We start from the raw sequence: 17,518 nt of genomic DNA on the forward strand, positions 1-17,518 counted from the left end.
TAGGACTTCTAAAATTGAGATGGAAAAAATGGCATCATGGCTAAACAGGCTCCGTAAAGAAGAAAATCAGGATGTGGAAAAGCTATTCATAACTGATAGGAGATTGAACATGGATATAACGTGCCAAACAGAAGTCTTTAATTAATCTCCTTGAGATTTAACATCTCATTGAACATTATCTTGTCGTACATAATGAAGCATTTCAACTGACGAACAACTCGCACATTCCAAACCACCTGAGCCAAACCATTTCCCATTCACCAACGAAACCAAAGTTGGACTACTGGTCTTATACTCCAGATTTCACAGAGAAGAAATCAAGACCATAATTGAAAATCATAAAGCAGTCAGGACATTGTAGAGATTAACATATTAACAGATTATCACAATAGTAATCGAAAATACGCCACCAATCCTCTCTTTTTTTTGGGCTAGGCACAGGAATCTTCCTATATTGGAGACACTAAATAAACCACCAATCTTTATTCAGCTACAATTAATCCACCACAGGAGATGACTTATGGTTATTAGAGCTAGTAAGTTATAGATTATTAGACAATAGATATTTCGAAATATCATGAAACAGCAGTTGAAAATAGAAAGTGCACAGCCATCTATGTCTATTGCGACTAATGCCACAGGCTTTCATAATAATGAGAATAGCAGTAACATCTGATAACATGATATATCCTTTTATTAGCAAGAGGTCGGAGATGTGATTGAAATTTCGCTACCGGATCCTTAAACACAATACTCAATAGCATCTTTCAAAAGTATGAATAACCACATATTCTACAGCCAGTCCTTTTTATCATGTTTAGCAATATCAGAGCTACACAAAAAATCAATAGACCACCATCCAAGAATCAAGATTATTGGGATTAATATCATATAAGAACAATTCTTAAAAAGTTTAGGAGAGAGGGGCAAAGAACTTAGTCCCAACAATTATCACATTTTAATAGCGGAACAATGAGCATGAACTGGAAGCACCATGTTGACATACTTCGTTCTAAGAACACCAAAATGTTCCAGAAGACCAACAGAAGCAAACTGCGCTCATCCAACTAAGCTCAGACAATTTTACCTATACAACTCAAACCCATGGATCAACTTACCATCAGTGAATCCATTGCTTGTTCGTCAACGTCATTAATTCACTTTACATGCCAACTCACATAATCCAGCGTTACATCTAATCTAAATTAGAGGATAAACAAATCACTAGTAATCGAGTAAGTAAAAAGGTCATATGCATGCGCAATTGCTCATAGATTCAAAAGAATTAATATTTTCGAATCACATTGATAAGCCAAATGTGTACAAATTTTACTTCATATTAAGGAAAAAAGGGGAGAAAAAGAAATCTACAAGCAATAGATTTCATGGGATATCAAAACACCTCTAAACCATATAAGACACCGGCATATTTGATTAGCTCATCATCCTTGCCAAAATGAACCTCCCTGATCTTCTGAAAAGCATGTAAAGTCAGCAAGCTATCTGAGCCAGCCTGATGACTTTTTCCCGTAATTCTTTCCACGTTCAGGGACTTGCAAATTCGGTCCAATCCACCATGGAGATTGGAACAGAACTTCATCAAGTGCTTCACATCAAAAACCCTACCCCCGAAAAACACCCTCACAAGACAAAGGAAATCGTCTAACTGATTAGGCAAAGTCCGTCGAGTCAGCACCTTGACTAAGTACCCGAAGTCATACGCACTGTGAAATGTCACCCAGCTCACATCTTCATTGCACACAAGTCCTGAGGACATCATTAACTCAGCGAACTGTACCGAGTCGATCCCCACCTCTCTGTTCTTCTCGAAATCTATTCCCTGGCGCCTCAACAACTCAATGGAATCGTGTGCGTGGGGATCACGAGCCACATCAAAATCTCTGAAATTAAATTCCCAGATGTATAATTCACTGGTGCCCAGAGTTGGAAGGTTGCCATTGTCGTCCGAAAGAGTGAGACCGATCTGGATCAAGTGCAAACGATCAACGTTAGCTTTGAGGACAGCATAGTGGGCGGTGGGGTTTCGATGTCTGAAATTGGGATCACCGGCGTCGGGACGGATGACAACGCCCGGAAACTCGGTATCCATGGAAATCAAAGGGTAGGAATCGATTATTGATCGAATCAATTGAAACTCTGATTCTAGGTTAGTGGACCATACTGATCGCACAACGACAGCTTTTTGAGGCGGCGGGGGCGAGTCGAAGAGGGGCATGGCTTCGGAGCTTTCCAGAACAAAGCAACTCTCAAACAGTGCTATACTGCCCAGGGCAAGAGAATTACCAAGCCTAACATATAAATCACAAGCGAAAACGGAACTAGTAGTGTATTAAAAAAATATAGTACTTCCATTCAAAAAATATATATAATATTATTATAATAACGAAATCAGAAGAGTCCGCACGGAGAAGATCACTAGCAGTCTGGTGATTGGCCGTCTCATAATTCGTTAGATGTGATCTAACCGTCCAGTTTGTCTGACCAATCATTCTTAAGGAATTATTTTTTATCAAAAAAATTATTATATTATAATTTCTTTAATTTTTTATGGGCAAAGATATTTCCTTTTTTTTTTTTTAATTCTGCACCTTACTGTTACTGAACCAAGTCAAAGAGAATTTTTTACATCTGAATTATGTATTAAAATACCATATATTTATTGGGGGCAAAAAATTATCATGTATTTATATCATATGATTATTTTAAAAATTTTAAAGACAGTTATCTTCAATTCAATGATAAATCATTACTCCCTCCTATTCGAAATATAAGTTAAACTTTATTAGAAGGGCTTTGCTTTTTTCCATAAAATAACATTATTTTTTTCTAAACATTTAATAAGTTTTGTTTTTTTCAATTTTACTCTTATTTATTTTTTTATTCATTTATTATATCTTTTACTTTTTTTTATTATTAATAACGACATATTTGGAAAAAAATACACGCATTACATATTTATTATTTTAAATTGATTTTAACTAATTTTTTGATAAACATAAATGAATAAAATTCATCTTATATTTTGAACCTTAAAAGTATTTTTATCAAAATTAGATTTTTTTCCTCTTTTGTTTTAAAACCTGGAGGATGCCCGTTACCTATATCCAACATTTAGAAAATCAAAAAACAAAAAATTGAGACATGATACAATACATGAAAAGTTAAACTTTATAATTATCTCATTAAATTAGATTCAAGTATTTTTTACCTTGGCTAAAAAAAAAATTCAAGTACTTTTAAGGGAGTGTTTGGATAAAATCAAAATCATGGTTTCAGAAGTGCTTTTACGATATACGAAGTAAATATGTGAAAGAGTTTACCTCGATTTACAGAAAAGTGTTTATGAAAAGTGATTATTAAGGTACCCAAACACCCCCTAAGTCTAATAAGGAATACTTATCTCAAAGGCCTTTTCCTGAGCAGCCAAAATTCCTTCAATTAGAGCCAATGTCTATTAGTTGAAATTAAGATTTCTAAATATAGCTCATCAGAAAGCACTCACCATGGAGCTTTAATGAAGAAAGTCAACTGAAAATAGTTCAAGTCTTGAGATTTGCTTGACCCCAAGTCAATTTTTGCATGAGACGTGTTTAGAGGAGGCGGAGCAGACATGATTTAACAACAAATTAATTCAAGAGTTGTCACCTAAAAAAAAATTTGAGGGTTAAAAAATAGCACTGTTTACCTCTTCTTTTCGTGCCAGTGTTTTCTCCTTTTAGCGCCCACTTCCACTAATACGGGAATATCGATAGAGAATATATAAATCCCGATAATATCTACGTCTAAAAACCTGAATACATAAATCACATCCTTCTATAGGCAAAACAATTTTTAATCATAAAAATTAGTCTGAAAATCATTTGAGCCGTCTACATGGACATCCGCATGTTATTGACAGGCATTTTAATCTTTCTCTAAGAATAAAAACCGGCGTCTGACTTTTAACAAGTATATTCTTTCTTCAATTTATCACCGTAATAGATCCCTTAAGGAACTCTCAGATCTCAATCTCAGAAATTGAATATCCAAGCTCGGGGGACCGAGACCGACAATGTGTAAAAGGGACCAGCACGTCATGTCATACCATTTACTTACGGAATTCAACTCATATTCATACTTTCTCCTACACACTATCAGGGGGCAAAAAAGGAACACAATGTACACGTCCAAACGGTCGGTTAGGATCATTTTCCATTCAGCTCCAGCTCATTTTGAATGCAGAATGCGAGCAAACATGAAAGGAAGAAAGAGACAGACTAGAAGCGCTTATACAACGATAAGAGATTACAACTTTGAACACTTGACACAGATAATATCCGATAAATCAAACACCACCCTTCAACGCAGTTGATAAATTAAGAGATACCGACTCTGGAACCACAGTGAGACAAAGATCTTTAGGGGATTCCCCTATAGGTTTCTGAACAAAGCATTACACACTATATATTGCATATTGCAAATGCAATACGATTTGATCTGTACGACTAAAAGTAGGTACCTTCTGGAGGCTGGACAAGCTTCCGGTTATGTGGAGCTGCCATCTCCTTCTTCAGCTGGGTCAGTATATCCTCCATGGTGTACTCTCGTTGCCAGTTTGCCAGAAGACCAAATTTCTTTGGTTCAACCTGATTCAATCACAGCTGGTAAAATCTTGGTGCAGAAGTAATTTGTCATCAAGTTTGCGAAATGAATAGCAGTTTCACTAAAGCATGCGCCTGCCTAAAATATATGAGCGGAAAGCATATAAAAATAAATAAGCGAAAGTGATACCACTCCAATTTCATGATTAACACAAGTCATATTGATGCGCGAATGAAACCGAACACTGGGGGGCTTCTCTGGGTAATCTTTATCACAGAAGAGCTTCAATTGATAAATTCTTCCTTCATGTACGGTCTGACAAAGGGGGAAAACATATACTGAATCTTTAAGCAGCATCTTAATTACAAATAAAACAAAAGACATGCACACAATCCAAAAAATATATAGCAGGTCCAAATTCATATAAGGGCAGATCCACTATTCAAACTCCAGACTTATTCATAGCTCGTGCGAAAATGCTACACTGCCAAAGATTCAACAGGCAATAGAGTGACCATCCATGGAAGACAGCTTCAACTTCATGCTATGAAGCTAAAAGCGCTTACATTGAAAGCAAAATATAATTATAGAAGTGTATAAGCTCGCCAGCTGCAATTTATTTCCAGCCAATATTATGGATGCTAGAGGTGAAATTTTGCAGCCGTAAGCTATATTGGCCTAGATTCTTCTGTGCATAAACTTACCAACTGTAAACTATATGTAGTGTGTGCACATATATGCGTAAGTTTATGCACACGTCCATCTAACTCAACTCTTTAAACTGACAAAGTAATCAGAAAGTTAAGCTCATGCGTACATTAACAGTATGTGCGAGGAAGCACACAAAACACATCCATGAAATTAGGACCTCAGTTCTAGAATGCAGATTTTCTGAATGAGCATGGAACCATTCACCCCATGAACATTAAATTGTTTAAATTAGAAAAAAAGAATCAGACTTCACAAGCTCACACGTAAGAATAAATATAAGGGTGTGACATGAGTATTTACGTTATGGGGACCAATAATGGTGCCGGTCCAAGAGCGCATGTAAATGTCATCACCATCATCCATTCCATAACTCACTGTGCCATCTCCAATACCTTTTTCTCCCCGTTCCAGCTCCTCCAGCAATCTGAAATTTCTTGGTACTGCATTGAGATGGCAAGGATTCAACAACACAAACTTAAACATGTAGCTAGAAATCACATAATGATTTTCACACATACGAACACTGCCAAACATAAGATTCGACGCATGTTATTATGTTGGATAATGAAGGCAAGAAAATTGGAGTATACAACCCTTTGTTCAGGTTTTGATACCCAAAAACAAAAAAAGGCCCCTCCAAATGATTTATAGAGCAACAACCAGTAATGTTCAATGGCGTGCTTAAATTATTCCAAGATACGTTTTCTGATATTCATGATAGATTATTACCCTCACCCAGCATATATAGCATTAAAGAATTGTTTCCCAGCAAATCCCACCAGAGGTGACAAAATATATACTCCAGGTGATCCAGTGCCTTTTCATTAATTAAATGTTTGCATGGATAAGATAATAAGAATGAAGACCATTCAAGTGTCTTCATTTCTAAACGAAAGGCGAGCAAGATGTTTGGCTAAGGCAGGATTTGAAGAGATTTTGAACAAGATTGCCTTTCTTTCTTTTTCGGTGTTTTTTTGTTGGGAGGGTGTTCTAACGCCTCGAGAGAATACAAAGAAGATTGCCTTTTCAATTTTACGTTCAAGCGCATGGTGCTAGGGAAAGGGCAGAGCCAAGCAGTGGTCATTACTTCGACGCATCCCTGCCGTGCCATGAACTCAGCAAGTGATGAGTATAAAACATCAAACTGGCGCGTATACTCTGAGGGTGAGATATGCAAGCCAGAGGAACATCCAGAACCATTAAGTCCAATATTAAAAGTCTTGAGGAATGGCTGTGCATTATTATCGCATATAACCAGGCAATGAACTGGTAATTGATGCATTCATAAAATACAAACAAAATTTTTGCATAATTCATCAGTCACAATAACCCAGGCTAAAGACTGTAGTTATCAAATCAAAATTAAAGGTTATCTCCATGATCGAGGTGAAAAGAAAACTGGGAAAACTGGGCAAGGATGAGATGGATAAACGGAGAGGGCAGAGAGAAAATAAGAAAGCATGAAAACAATAGTAAATGAGAGTGTTTAATGTCAGCGGCAACAAGTGATGAACGGAATACGTCTACGAGAAAATAATTTAAAAGAAAACAAGAAACGGGAAAAAAATGATAAGGATAAAAAGCATATTAGAACAAGATCTTAGGTCTGCAACTCACCCACCACACTCGATCCTGCTGAGCCAAGCGTCATAGATACCTAGCAGATATTTTCCTGCAGTGGATGTCGGGGATCTGATCAAACTATCAGAATTCCTTAAAGGATAGAGCAGAGATATGAGAGGAGGTCGAGGTTGTGGCGAAGAAGAATCAGCCCGGAGAAAAGCTACGACGGCAATTACGGGAATAAAAGAAAATGAGGGTAATGGGGGTTTGCACGAGTAAACGGGTAATAATTGGAATTTCAGAGTACGAGTGGACTTGAGCGAGCGACCCATGTTGGGCTTTGGCCCATTTTTTTGTGCCGTCTACCGTTTGTTTCCCACTCGAATATCAACTAGCATGTTGAGCTGCCAACGGGAACGGAAGTTGGATTTAATAAAAAAGGTTAAGGATGAATCAATGTTCAAATATTTGTTAGAAAAATATTCTTACTGTAAATATTCATACATGACAGTAACTCGAATAAAACTGACATTAATAAAATGATACCTATGCATAGTAAATAAAAAAACTATCATTTTGAGACTCGATAATCAATATTAATTTTCATATAAAAATGTAAATTTATATCAATAAATACTGATCCAATTGGTGAAAAATTAGTAACTCATGAATCACAAAGTTATGTGTTCAGACCTTGTTGCTACTCCTTAAGCCTTGAGAATCTCAAAATCCAACTCATTAGGATTTTATTGGGACCAGGGTTGAAAAATGTTTAAATTTTTAGTAACTCTGCGGAAGCACTAAAACTTGTTCATGGTGCGTAACTGTGTTATGGCTAGATTGTCACTTTTAATTATGTGTTTAAGGAGATGGTTGTGATGATTGACTTGCTCGTTAATTATTTTGTAGGTATTAAAGCCATGTTTTTTTACCACCCTCCCCTCCCGAATTATTTAAGAATTTCCTTTCAAATGATCTGTGAAATGATGGTCTAATTGCAACCATTTGCTAAAAATATGGTCGCGGGCTCTCTCGGGCCATAACTCGCGGTTTCTGAACCCGCAACAATAAAGCTCAAAATCCACAAAACTTGTGTGTTGTTTTCTTCCTGGTTTAAAGTCGGCAAAGTTCAAAACTAGGACTTGCTTCTTCTTGTTTTTTTTTTTCTGGTGAAACTATAATCGTCAACAAGTCAATACAAAACAGCAGCAGCAGGGCTAATTTTCATCATCAACCTCCTCCTCTTTCTGCATAAGAGGTAGAGATTAATCAAAAATACAAAAACTATCCGCCATAATAGAACCTGCCTTTCAAATTTAGCAAACTCATCAATATTTTTTTGTGGGCGGCACAAAATACTAACATTATCAACATCATTATTAACATATCAATATAAAGCTGCAAATCACTCAATACCTCCTGGTGAAAAAAAAAAAATCACTCAATATCCAGATTCAATATAAAATGGACAGCAAGACGCAATACTTACACGCAACACACTATTTTTTGACTCTGTTAATAAATGACTACCCTCCAGTCAACGCCAACGTCAGTATAGTTAACAGAGTAACAAGAAATAGCTCATATTTCAACCACATGCAATTGAGCGATGCCTATCTAATCAGATACCAAAACATTACTTAATATAAGATTTTATTTTTATTTTATTTTGATCCTAAATACAAGACCACTATTTATTTTTCTATCATATTTATACATTTTTTCTCAATGTAGTTATTCTAACAATGGTAATTCTAACCAATACACTTGATTAGTAATGATGTCTTAGAAAAAATAATACTCCTCCGGTCCTTAATGTAAAACCCATTTAACTAATTTGATTAGATTAAGGAAGTTAGGTAAGTTAGTTAATTATAAGAAATGTGACACACTTTTCCTAAAACACCATAATCATCTTTCTTAATATCCCCTCTCCCTCTTTTACTTGGTTGTGGTTGAGGAGTACCCATAGGGGTAATTTAGAGAAAATTGATAAATATAAGAAATGGGTCTTATATTTAGAACCAAAACCAACTCAACAATTAGGTCCTATATTAAGGACCGGAGGAGTACCTATTTATTATAAATAACTAATTTAAAATTTTTTTAAATTAATCAACTAATTTTTATAATTAGGACCCATAATAGAGTTTATAATAGGAGTCCAACTTCATTATTTACAAATTTTTCGGGCAAGGTTGCCTGCCGGTATGACAAGACCGGTTCAGAGACTCCGAGTTATGGCCCAAAAAAGTTCGGATCAAAGCGTGGCCCGCGAGTTGCGAGTTGCGAGTTGCGACCAACTCTAGAGAGAAGGCGACTGAGCTGGCGTGCGGACTGGGGATGGTATTTGCTAGAGCTCTTGTTTCTTCGAGGCGTACCGCCGGCTGCATCTCGCGTCTTTTGGCCCTCATCCTCTACTCCAAACCTGCAATAGCTCCACTCCTTGAGCCTCCTTCCCTGCACATCCACTGCCCAGGGTTCCCTCGAGGCGATTCCAAGTCAGTATCGGACTCTGCATCTCATCGAGAAACATAGGGCGGCGAACATTCCTGCTGAGTGGTGAGAGAAGGATCGACCTGGTAATCGCTACATCGACTCAAACATTTTCATCCCTCTTACGACTCATGTTTAGGGTTCCTGATCGTATTCACGATTCTTTCTGTTCACTCGGTTGACTCGTTTGATAAAATCTCCCTTTCAACTGTTATTATTTCTCACTCGGGCAAAGTCGCTCATGTTAGTAAATAAATACCTGTTGCTTCTCATGATTCCATTTTTGTTGCCTCAATACAAAAGGGGCACGGGATATCGTTTCCACTGAGCTCAATATTTCTGTTCTTCTTCCCTCTGTTATTAGTCCTGCGCTTATCGTTTATTCCATCGCTTATAGTTTGCAGAGAATCGGAGAAACACCTTTGACGCGTCAGTTCCTCTTGCAATTATGATTTAGATGTTGATGTAAAAGAGTGTTTCACGCTTCGCTTAGTTCAATTGGACTATACTGTGGCGGAATTGTTAGTTTTTTTTTTTTTTAAATAAAAAAAAGATAAGGGGACTCGGCTATTTAATGGACTTACATGCTTTTCATCTGACTACTGAACAGTTTATTTTTTTCTAGTGTTGCTGACACATGATAGGCCTGCAATTTCATTCTTGTAGTACCATTTTGCAGACTTACTGAAAGATATGCAGTTGTGTGGCGCACTACCTGACGAGCTTTTTTCTCTGTCCGAGTGTAGCTAGCAAGATTGGGAACACAATAAATTAAAAATGGATTTTAGTTGGATGAGCTATTTCCGTTGGATCTTCGAATTCTTTCTGATAACAATAAAATGGATTGTTTAGGGTTTATCTGCCTTAGAATCAAATCATACTCTCACATAAGCAAATGTGAAACCTCTTCTGTCATGTTAAAGATATTCGAAACTTCAGCAAATTCCTTGATTCTTGTATTCTTAGCCCTTTCTTATATCACAAATATCCCTTTTCCATAAATTAATATTTCTGTGGGTAATTTTTGTAGATGTCTCTTCACATTGGTAATCTATCCACACGCACTCGGAGAGATGAACTTGAGCGTGTCTTCTGTAGATTTGGACATTGTAATGTTAGGCTGAAAGGAGAAGGCTATGGTTTTGTGGTCTATGACTTCCCTCCAGACGCAGAGAAAGCTCTGAGAGCACTGCAAGGTAGAAATATATGTGGGGAGCAGCTAACTCTGACATGGTCAAAGAAACAACCCAAATCTTTTCAAAGATTTGCTAGGAGTGGTCGAAATTATGAAATGCAACAAGGAAGGAATTCTGACATGGCAGGCTTTGCAAGAAGGAAAATGAATTTAAATGGATGGAGGAATTACAAGATTAGTAATGATGCAAGGAATAACTCTGTTGACATGCCTAGTGGAGAGAGGGAATATCATCATGATGATTTTAAAGATTATGATGGGGAAGAAAAAGATTTCAGGCAAGACTTTCTAGATGATGGAGCTGGAGCCCATCATAACTTTGAGGACAATGGTAGATGGGGTGAGTCAATTCACGACTCATCAATCGATAATGGGAATGAAAATGCTGTTGAATTTGATCAATATGAACCTTATCATGGTTATGACAGGAAACATGAGAATGAAAATCATAACTTAGGTTACTCTGGTGGTTCTCCTGCAGAAAACTCCCGTAAAAATGTGGGTAGAGCAAGGATTGGTGAGGAAGCTTCAAACCGTCCTCGCGACCCAGCATATGGGCAAACCTGTTATAGATGTGGTGATTCAGGTCACAAAATGCGCAATTGTCCTAATAAAGATTCATCCCATAGAAAATATAACAAGTGGGATGATGGGGAAGATGGTAAAATAAATTGGAAACGTAGGTCTGAAGATGATCCTAAGAAATTTGGATCAGGATCTCAGGTGAAGCTGCAGTCAGGTGGGGATACTTCATTCCCGAAGCACCAGAAGAATGAGAGTTGGTTGCCTGATTCACGACATTACCAGACACGTGAAAGTAAATTCTCCCCTGCAGCAAAGGCAATTGAGCAGTCTCAAGGAAATGAATATGAAGGGAGAAAGCGTGGCAGGAAGGGAATTGGATCTCCGAAAAGATCTCAAGGAAAAAAAGCAAGAAGGTCAATCACACCCTCTTTGCAGTCGGATCGCATTGCATCTTGTTTAAACTCAATTTCTCAATCTTCCAAGTCTTTGCAAAGGTCCCATACCCGTTCTAGATCAAGGTCAGCTTCTTCTCGTGCTCATTTCTCATCCCCAGATTTAAGATCTTCAAGATCACACTATTCTATGGGTAGAAGTCCAAATTCTAAAAGGTCAAGCACCCCCTCATCTCTGTCTGTATCACTTGGTCAGCCCCTACAATCAGCTACAAATGAAATTCATTTGAATTCAAAAGGCTCAACTTTGGATGTTGCTGCTCCTGAATCCTTGGATAAGTTGGTTGGACAGGGACAACAGTCTGACAGAAATTTGGAATTAGAGAATGATAAATCCAAAGATACTAGTGATGTCGTTGGAAATGATGCATCATATGCCAACATTGTGGATGACAATAATGAGAATGGTACTCTCTTTGGTATGTCTCCCAAAGGAACGAATTTCACCAAAGCACTGCCTGATAAAGATACATTAGATGCTGAGAATTTGTCTTCAGAGAGGAAGCAGACAGAGGGCTTCCAGCGTCCTGGACCACTGGTTATGGATAATATCCCTCCAGGAGTTGAGAAACCAGCCTCAGAACCTCATGCTAACGTTGCTTCTGTGCATTCAGCAACCATAACTTCTGAAGAAATGTGCATGGTTTTAAAGCACTATGGCCTGGAGCTTCCCAAAGATGATGAAGAAAATTTAGCAGTGGATGCCTTCTTTGGTTCTGCTCGGTTGTGGCCCTGGCATATCATTTATTACCGCAGGCTGAAGAAGGGACCAATTTCAGTTGAGAACTATGCTAGGCGAGTTGCTCAAAATCAAGAATTTGGTATTGTTGATAAGTATATTAGAAGCAGCAGTGGATGGGGAGAGTTCAGCCTGGGGAACGCACAATAATGCTGCCTGTCACCAACGTTGCCCTTTAGTGGACTTTTCGGCGTAAAATCTCAGTATTTTGTGTTTGCTCTTGTTAGGCTCTACCTGGATTCAGATTTGAATTCCTTAAAAAGGGTTTAGCAAGAATTTTGCGCGGGTAGCCAGGTAGGTAATTATGCAAATCATAACGCAATCGGTATTGCTATGCATACTATTAGTCCTCACGATCAGTATCTTTAAAAAATCGTCACATATATGAAAATGCCAGTGCATTGAAAAGTTTGTGTTTAGGCCTGTTCTATTCACTTTTTTGGTTGCTCAAAAAGAGGGAGTGGAGCTTTCGTTTCCTAACCGCATCACAGTTAACATTATAGTGCTGGTTGCATTAGTTTAGCAATTATTGCCATTACGTACATATTGTTTAATCCGCCAATTATAATCCTATGAATGCGGTAAATTTACGTCTCGCTTTCATCTCTATCATGGATGGTAGCTGGAATCACTCAATTAAGGGATCAGTACCCTAATGTTACCCATCCAGTCTCACCCATAGCAAAGATTGTTGCATGTTGACAAAATTAAGAGCATCACAGTATAATCCTTAACTATGTCGAAGTCATGGCTGCCCCTGGAAAGAGCTGTTAATCCTTGCTGCCCTTTCTCTGATTTCTTATTCCTGTCACATTTCCCTTCTTTTTTCAAGAGAATGTCAGCCTAAGACAATGTTTGCAGGTATTCTATTGCACATTATGCTACCTGCCTCTTCTTTTGTTTTGTCCAGCGGATTACCTTCTTGGTGGAGGGTCGTATTAGCTGTGAAGAGAGAGTTGATTTTGTGGTAAATGTGTTTTATTATTTTGTTGGAGTTAAAAAATGGTTGCTCCACAAAACTTATAGCCAGGGTACCTCTTCTTGTTGTATCTTGAAGAGATTGTGAGCAGAGTCTTTTTTTGATAAAAGATTGTGAGTAGAGCTTTATTATTTTGTTGTGATTGGTTAATTACATGCTGTAAATATTTTTGGAAAATCCAACTTTTGTGAGATTTCGCTGAAAATTTTGTACAAAGTTTGATTTGATAAATGAACATTATACCATGTAATAATATTCTGGTGGAGTGAATTTCATCAATTGTAATTAGGAAGTTATAAATTAAAGGAAAAATTGTAATTAGGTCCCATCCAAGAAATTAAATACAAAAAATCCATTAAAATTATGAAATTATTGTGAAGTCCTAGGAGAATTTCTTGCAATAAATTTTATTGTTGAATTATCAAATTGTCTTTATTATTTTTTTAAGTTTGTATTGATAATTGAAAGAGCAATGATTGATAACTATCAAGGCAGGTATTGATAATATATTTTCTTAGCACATCACAAAATGTAATGTATGAGTTGTTAATATCTGTCATGGTAGTTGTTAATTCTTACACTCTAAATTATCAATCACTGTTATTTTAGTTATCAATACAAACTAAAAAAAAAAGGATAATTTGGTAATTAAACCAATAAAATTTATTGCAATAAGGTTCTTTAGAATTTCAAAATAATTTTATGATTTTAAGGGATTTTTTTGTATTTAATTTTTTTGGGTGAGATCTAATTGCAATTTTTTCTAAATTAATGGGCTTGTGAAGCAAGATTTACCTTATACCAATTACCTCTGCATGTTTTGGATATGTCTAAAGGCATTGCCGCCGCCGCTACCTTCACATATTTGATGCATTACGAGTGAATATGAGGCTAATGCACTGTTGAACCATCGTATTTAATTTGGTTCTCGATAATTTATGCGCTGATGTAACTTGAAAAATCATGAGTTGGCTTATATTGAATATCAAACAAAATTAGAAGATTATTTGACCTGAAGTTTTTTGTGACGTGATTTTTTTTTTTTTACCAAGTCCATGATGCTTTACTAGTTTTGTTTGACAATAAACAAAATCGGGAAAGATTTTGTTTGAAAACGAACAAAATTTTCATATTTATAGATATTTAAAACTATGAATTACAACCATAATAAAAACTTCTATTAAATTTTAAATAGAAGCATTCCTTTGGGGGGAAAATCATACCTAATTGGTGACTTACTATATGACAATGGTCATCAATTCCTTGTTAAAAATGTCTTTACCTAATCGGTGACTTACTATATGACAATGGTCATCAATTCCTTGTTAAAAATGTCTTCTAAGAGAAAAGGAGGGAGTAGTAGGGATTAAGGAACACGAGAGGAAAGACCGCGGCACGTAAGTGAGCATTTGAGCAGATGAATTAGGTAAGTGAAGGAAAGGAGGAAAGAAAGAAAAATTAAGGTTGGCAGCTTGTCATCTGACGTAATACCTTCTCCTTATTATTCTCAGCTGTCTCAGTTACAATCCCCTCCTTTTTCTTAAATGCTCAAAACTACCCCAGTCCAACTCATCCTTCGTATCTCACCACACAACTTTCATCCTCCATTTTGCTCGTTCTTGTTTCCACTTCCATAGCAAATATGGTTGCTTTTACTGTTTTTTTTTTTTTTAATATTCCATTCCATCCATTATTGGTTAGTGATTCTTGCTCTCTCACTTCTTTACACCCGCAGATCGTGTCGACTTGTTAGGGAGCAATCTCCGAGAAAAGTCAACCTTTCAACTCTAATCCTTAGGATTTTGACTCTCCGTCTCAGACGTCCGATTATATTTGCCGCCACAGAATTCAGACCTAAACTGTGGTGTGCAGAATAGAGTGATGGTTAGCATGCTGAGGTGGAAACCAGTCATTGTTGACTTGACTGCTTGTTGCTGATGTAAACCATTAATACATAGAAGTACACCCCCAACGATTATAAATTAATTAATATTATTCGACTATTAAATATATGATAATTAAATAATAAATATTACCTGTCTCTAATATAAGAGTTTGTTAATAAGACTTTTATTTTTATCCTAAACATGATATTTAAATTTATCTTATCTCTTATATTTAACTTTTTTTAAAAAAATAATTCTTGTAATAATAATACTTTTAGCCAATCATTTGATCAGTAAAAATATTTTAAAAAAACAATACATATTTATTATAAATAATTAATTTAACTATTTTTTTAATCTATTTAAATTAATCAACTAATTCATAATTTATGAACAACTACTACGCATGCCCAATACAAAGAACGCCTCGTGTTAATCACGTGGAAGGAGCAGCTCAGCCTACCCACCGTGGGCCTTCTCCTGAAGTTGAAAGCCATATTCGTAGCTAGTACTCTAAGTTGCTAGTACAGGGGATTTACCAGTTACGACATGGGGTTAAACGCCCGTAACTTTTTTGGCGCTGCCATTTTTAAGTTTAATGGTGGCTATCAGGCTTGGTTAAAGGAGAAATCGAAAAAAAAAACTTTAAAAATTAAAAAATTATATAGAAGAACCTGTTCATAAAACTTGTTATCAAAAGTCACAGTATTATTATCAAAACTCATACTAATATTATTATGACTTGTTATTTGTAATTTTTCTCTTTCATGGGTCTTTTTTGCTGTTTTCTTTTGGTTAAAAGCAACGGCACAAAATAAGATTTAGATAATGAAGGGAAACTATATATTTCATTGAAGCCCTAATTACGCTGGCAGCTAACGAAGCAAAAAAGCTGAGCCCAGAAAATGGTCACAGAGATATCCGCAATCAGCATTCCCATAATAGAATAGTGCTATTCACGCTCCACCTTCTCCTTCGCTCCGTTAGCTTCTCTTCTCTCACCTTCTCTGAATCCCCTGTTTGACACCACTTGAAATAGTAGGAGATAATAAAAGTGGAGCGCACTTGAAAGGGGAAAGTATTATAGAGGAGCAAAAGAGAAAAAAGAAAGAGATTCCTAGGATTGAAAAAGCTAATACTACGCCCTACAGTTCTAGTAGCATAAGGGAAATTGGGTAAGGGGAAACAGCGGGATGCTATTCTAGTTCCTCCTTCCGGCGGGTTTGTTGGTGTCATGGAGGAAATCAAGCAAAACGGTGCTTTTGCACTTGGGGCACTTTGGATCGTCCTCACACAGCATCACGTACATGAGACAGCGAGGGCATCCCACCAACACCATGGATGTCGCTTCGGGGCTGTTCGAGTATCTTAGACCGTTCTCTTCTTGGTTCAGCTCCGACGACAAGCAGGAGCTCGCCGGGGACGACGACGAAGCCGTGGTCGATCGGCTCGGCGACTCCAGTCTCCGGTCAGCCCCTGGTCGGGATATGTTCAGCTTCAAGTCAAGCTTTGGACCGCTTCCGTTTCTGCGACTCATGGTTTGTGCCTTGCCTGCTTCATGGAAAAATGAAAAGAGAAGGAAAGAAAAACAAGAAATGTCAGATCGAAAAACCCAATAGCCAATCCAATCGTACCAAACAAAACATGCGATTCCGAAAGGAGAGAATTTGGAATTTGATTAGGTGGGCACCTACGGCTGGGGGGATGGACCTCAGAAGGAAAATGGAAAAGCTTGAAGAATAGTATCAAGCTCCGGCAACACCAATAGTATGTGGTGTGTTTTGTGGGGATGATGTGAACATCGGAGGCCATTTTATATAAGGGAAACGAAGGTAGGTCAATTAAAGCTTAATTAAATCGTGGGAGAGAGGCGGAGAGAATTGGGAAGAGAGAGAAGAAGGGGGGGGAGAGAGATGGAATTGAATTGAATTGAATTGGAGTAGTATTGGGTGGAAGAAGTGTAAATTGAGGGCAGGAAAAGAATTAATTGTAGGAAAAATCCCAAGAGGTATGCAGGAAGGGGAAATTTGGAGTAAATATTGCAATTACGAAGTGCAGGGAAATGGCTTTTCTTCATTCATTGCTTCGGGCAGTCGGTGTTTAAAGAGTCTCACACCCATCCATCGCACACGAGAACCTAAACCCTTATTTAAAATCCCAACCCCACCGAAAAAATTTAAATATCATCAATAACCATCAATTCATTTAGATGAGTACTACTCCTACTGCTAGGAACCATGGAAAACCAATTGTAACCAACTGCCTTGTCTCTAATTTAAAATTATTCGACTGTACCGTGAATAACAAAAGAATAAACTAAATGACATGCTCATTTTCCTGCTATATGATGAATGCTTCTAGTAAATTACT

General features: G+C 37.1%; 4 protein-coding genes across 6 annotated transcripts; 1 reads left to right on the forward strand and 3 right to left on the reverse strand.

The window, feature by feature from the left end:
- Positions 1-1,241: 1,241 nt before the first annotated feature.
- On the reverse strand, positions 1,242-2,283 carry LOC114740777 (probable CCR4-associated factor 1 homolog 11). The gene has a single exon (XM_028928995.1). It carries the CDS (start codon positions 2,234-2,236, stop codon positions 1,394-1,396), a length of 843 nt encoding a protein of 280 aa, XP_028784828.1. The 5' UTR covers positions 2,237-2,283; the 3' UTR covers positions 1,242-1,393.
- Positions 2,284-4,180: 1,897 nt separating this feature from the next.
- Positions 4,181-7,133, reverse strand: LOC114740781 (ubiquitin-conjugating enzyme E2 variant 1C). Its single transcript, XM_028929000.1, has 4 exons — positions 6,931-7,133; positions 5,614-5,753; positions 4,792-4,917; positions 4,181-4,646 (listed from the first exon to the last, which is right to left on the reverse strand). Exons 1-4 carry the CDS (start codon positions 6,962-6,964, stop codon positions 4,506-4,508), a joined length of 441 nt encoding a protein of 146 aa, XP_028784833.1. The 5' UTR covers positions 6,965-7,133; the 3' UTR covers positions 4,181-4,505.
- A 2,082-nt stretch (positions 7,134-9,215) lies between these two features.
- On the forward strand, positions 9,216-13,547 carry LOC114740776 (serine/arginine-rich splicing factor 6). Of its 2 annotated transcripts, XR_003739716.1 has the most exons (3): positions 9,216-9,458; positions 10,403-12,577; positions 13,145-13,547. XR_003739716.1 is itself a non-coding variant. In XM_028928994.1 (2 exons), exon 2 carries the CDS (start codon positions 10,403-10,405, stop codon positions 12,431-12,433), a length of 2,031 nt encoding a protein of 676 aa, XP_028784827.1. In that variant the 5' UTR covers positions 9,216-9,458; the 3' UTR covers positions 12,434-13,547. The 2 variants fall into 2 exon arrangements, 1 of the variants encoding a protein (XP_028784827.1); XM_028928994.1 differs by having other exon boundaries at positions 10,403-13,547.
- Positions 13,548-16,025: 2,478 nt separating this feature from the next.
- LOC114740862 (uncharacterized) lies at positions 16,026-17,205 on the reverse strand. Of its 2 annotated transcripts, none has more exons than XM_028929111.1 (2): positions 16,843-17,205; positions 16,026-16,699 (listed from the first exon to the last, which is right to left on the reverse strand). In XM_028929111.1, exons 1-2 carry the CDS (start codon positions 16,958-16,960, stop codon positions 16,350-16,352), a joined length of 468 nt encoding a protein of 155 aa, XP_028784944.1. In that variant the 5' UTR covers positions 16,961-17,205; the 3' UTR covers positions 16,026-16,349. The 2 variants fall into 2 exon arrangements, with proteins under 2 accessions (XP_028784944.1, XP_028784943.1); XM_028929110.1 differs by having other exon boundaries at positions 16,026-16,702.
- Between the last annotated feature and the right edge of the window lie 313 nt (positions 17,206-17,518).

Source organism: Neltuma alba, unplaced genomic scaffold (assembly GCF_004799145.2).
Source record: "Neltuma alba isolate B1F8T4 unplaced genomic scaffold, ASM479914v2 tig00003187_pilon, whole genome shotgun sequence".
Classification (NCBI taxonomy): domain Eukaryota; kingdom Viridiplantae; phylum Streptophyta; class Magnoliopsida; order Fabales; family Fabaceae; genus Neltuma; species Neltuma alba.

Excerpts from the sequence above, each read along its gene's own strand:
- LOC114740777 (XM_028928995.1), bottom strand. The coding sequence starts at position 2,236 with ATGCCCCTCTTCGACTCGCCCCCGCCGCCTCAAAAAGCTGTCGTTGTG.
- LOC114740781 (XM_028929000.1), bottom strand. The coding sequence starts at position 6,964 with ATGACGCTTGGCTCAGCAGGATCGAGTGTGGTGG. Across the intron at positions 5,754-6,930 it reads AGCAGGATCGAGTGTGGTGG|TACCAAGAAATTTCAGATTG; the intron begins GTGAGTTGCAGA and ends ATCTCAATGCAG. Across the intron at positions 4,647-4,791 it reads TTAATCATGAAATTGGAGTG|GTTGAACCAAAGAAATTTGG; the intron begins GTATCACTTTCG and ends TGATTGAATCAG.
- LOC114740776 (XM_028928994.1), top strand. The coding sequence starts at position 10,403 with ATGTCTCTTCACATTGGTAATCTATCCACACGCACTCGGAGAGATGAA.
- LOC114740862 (XM_028929110.1), bottom strand. The coding sequence starts at position 16,960 with ATGGCCTCCGATGTTCACATCATCCCCACAAAACACACCACATACTAT. Across the intron at positions 16,703-16,842 it reads TGAGGTCCATCCCCCCAGCC|CAGGCAAGGCACAAACCATG; the intron begins GTAGGTGCCCAC and ends TTTTCCATGAAG.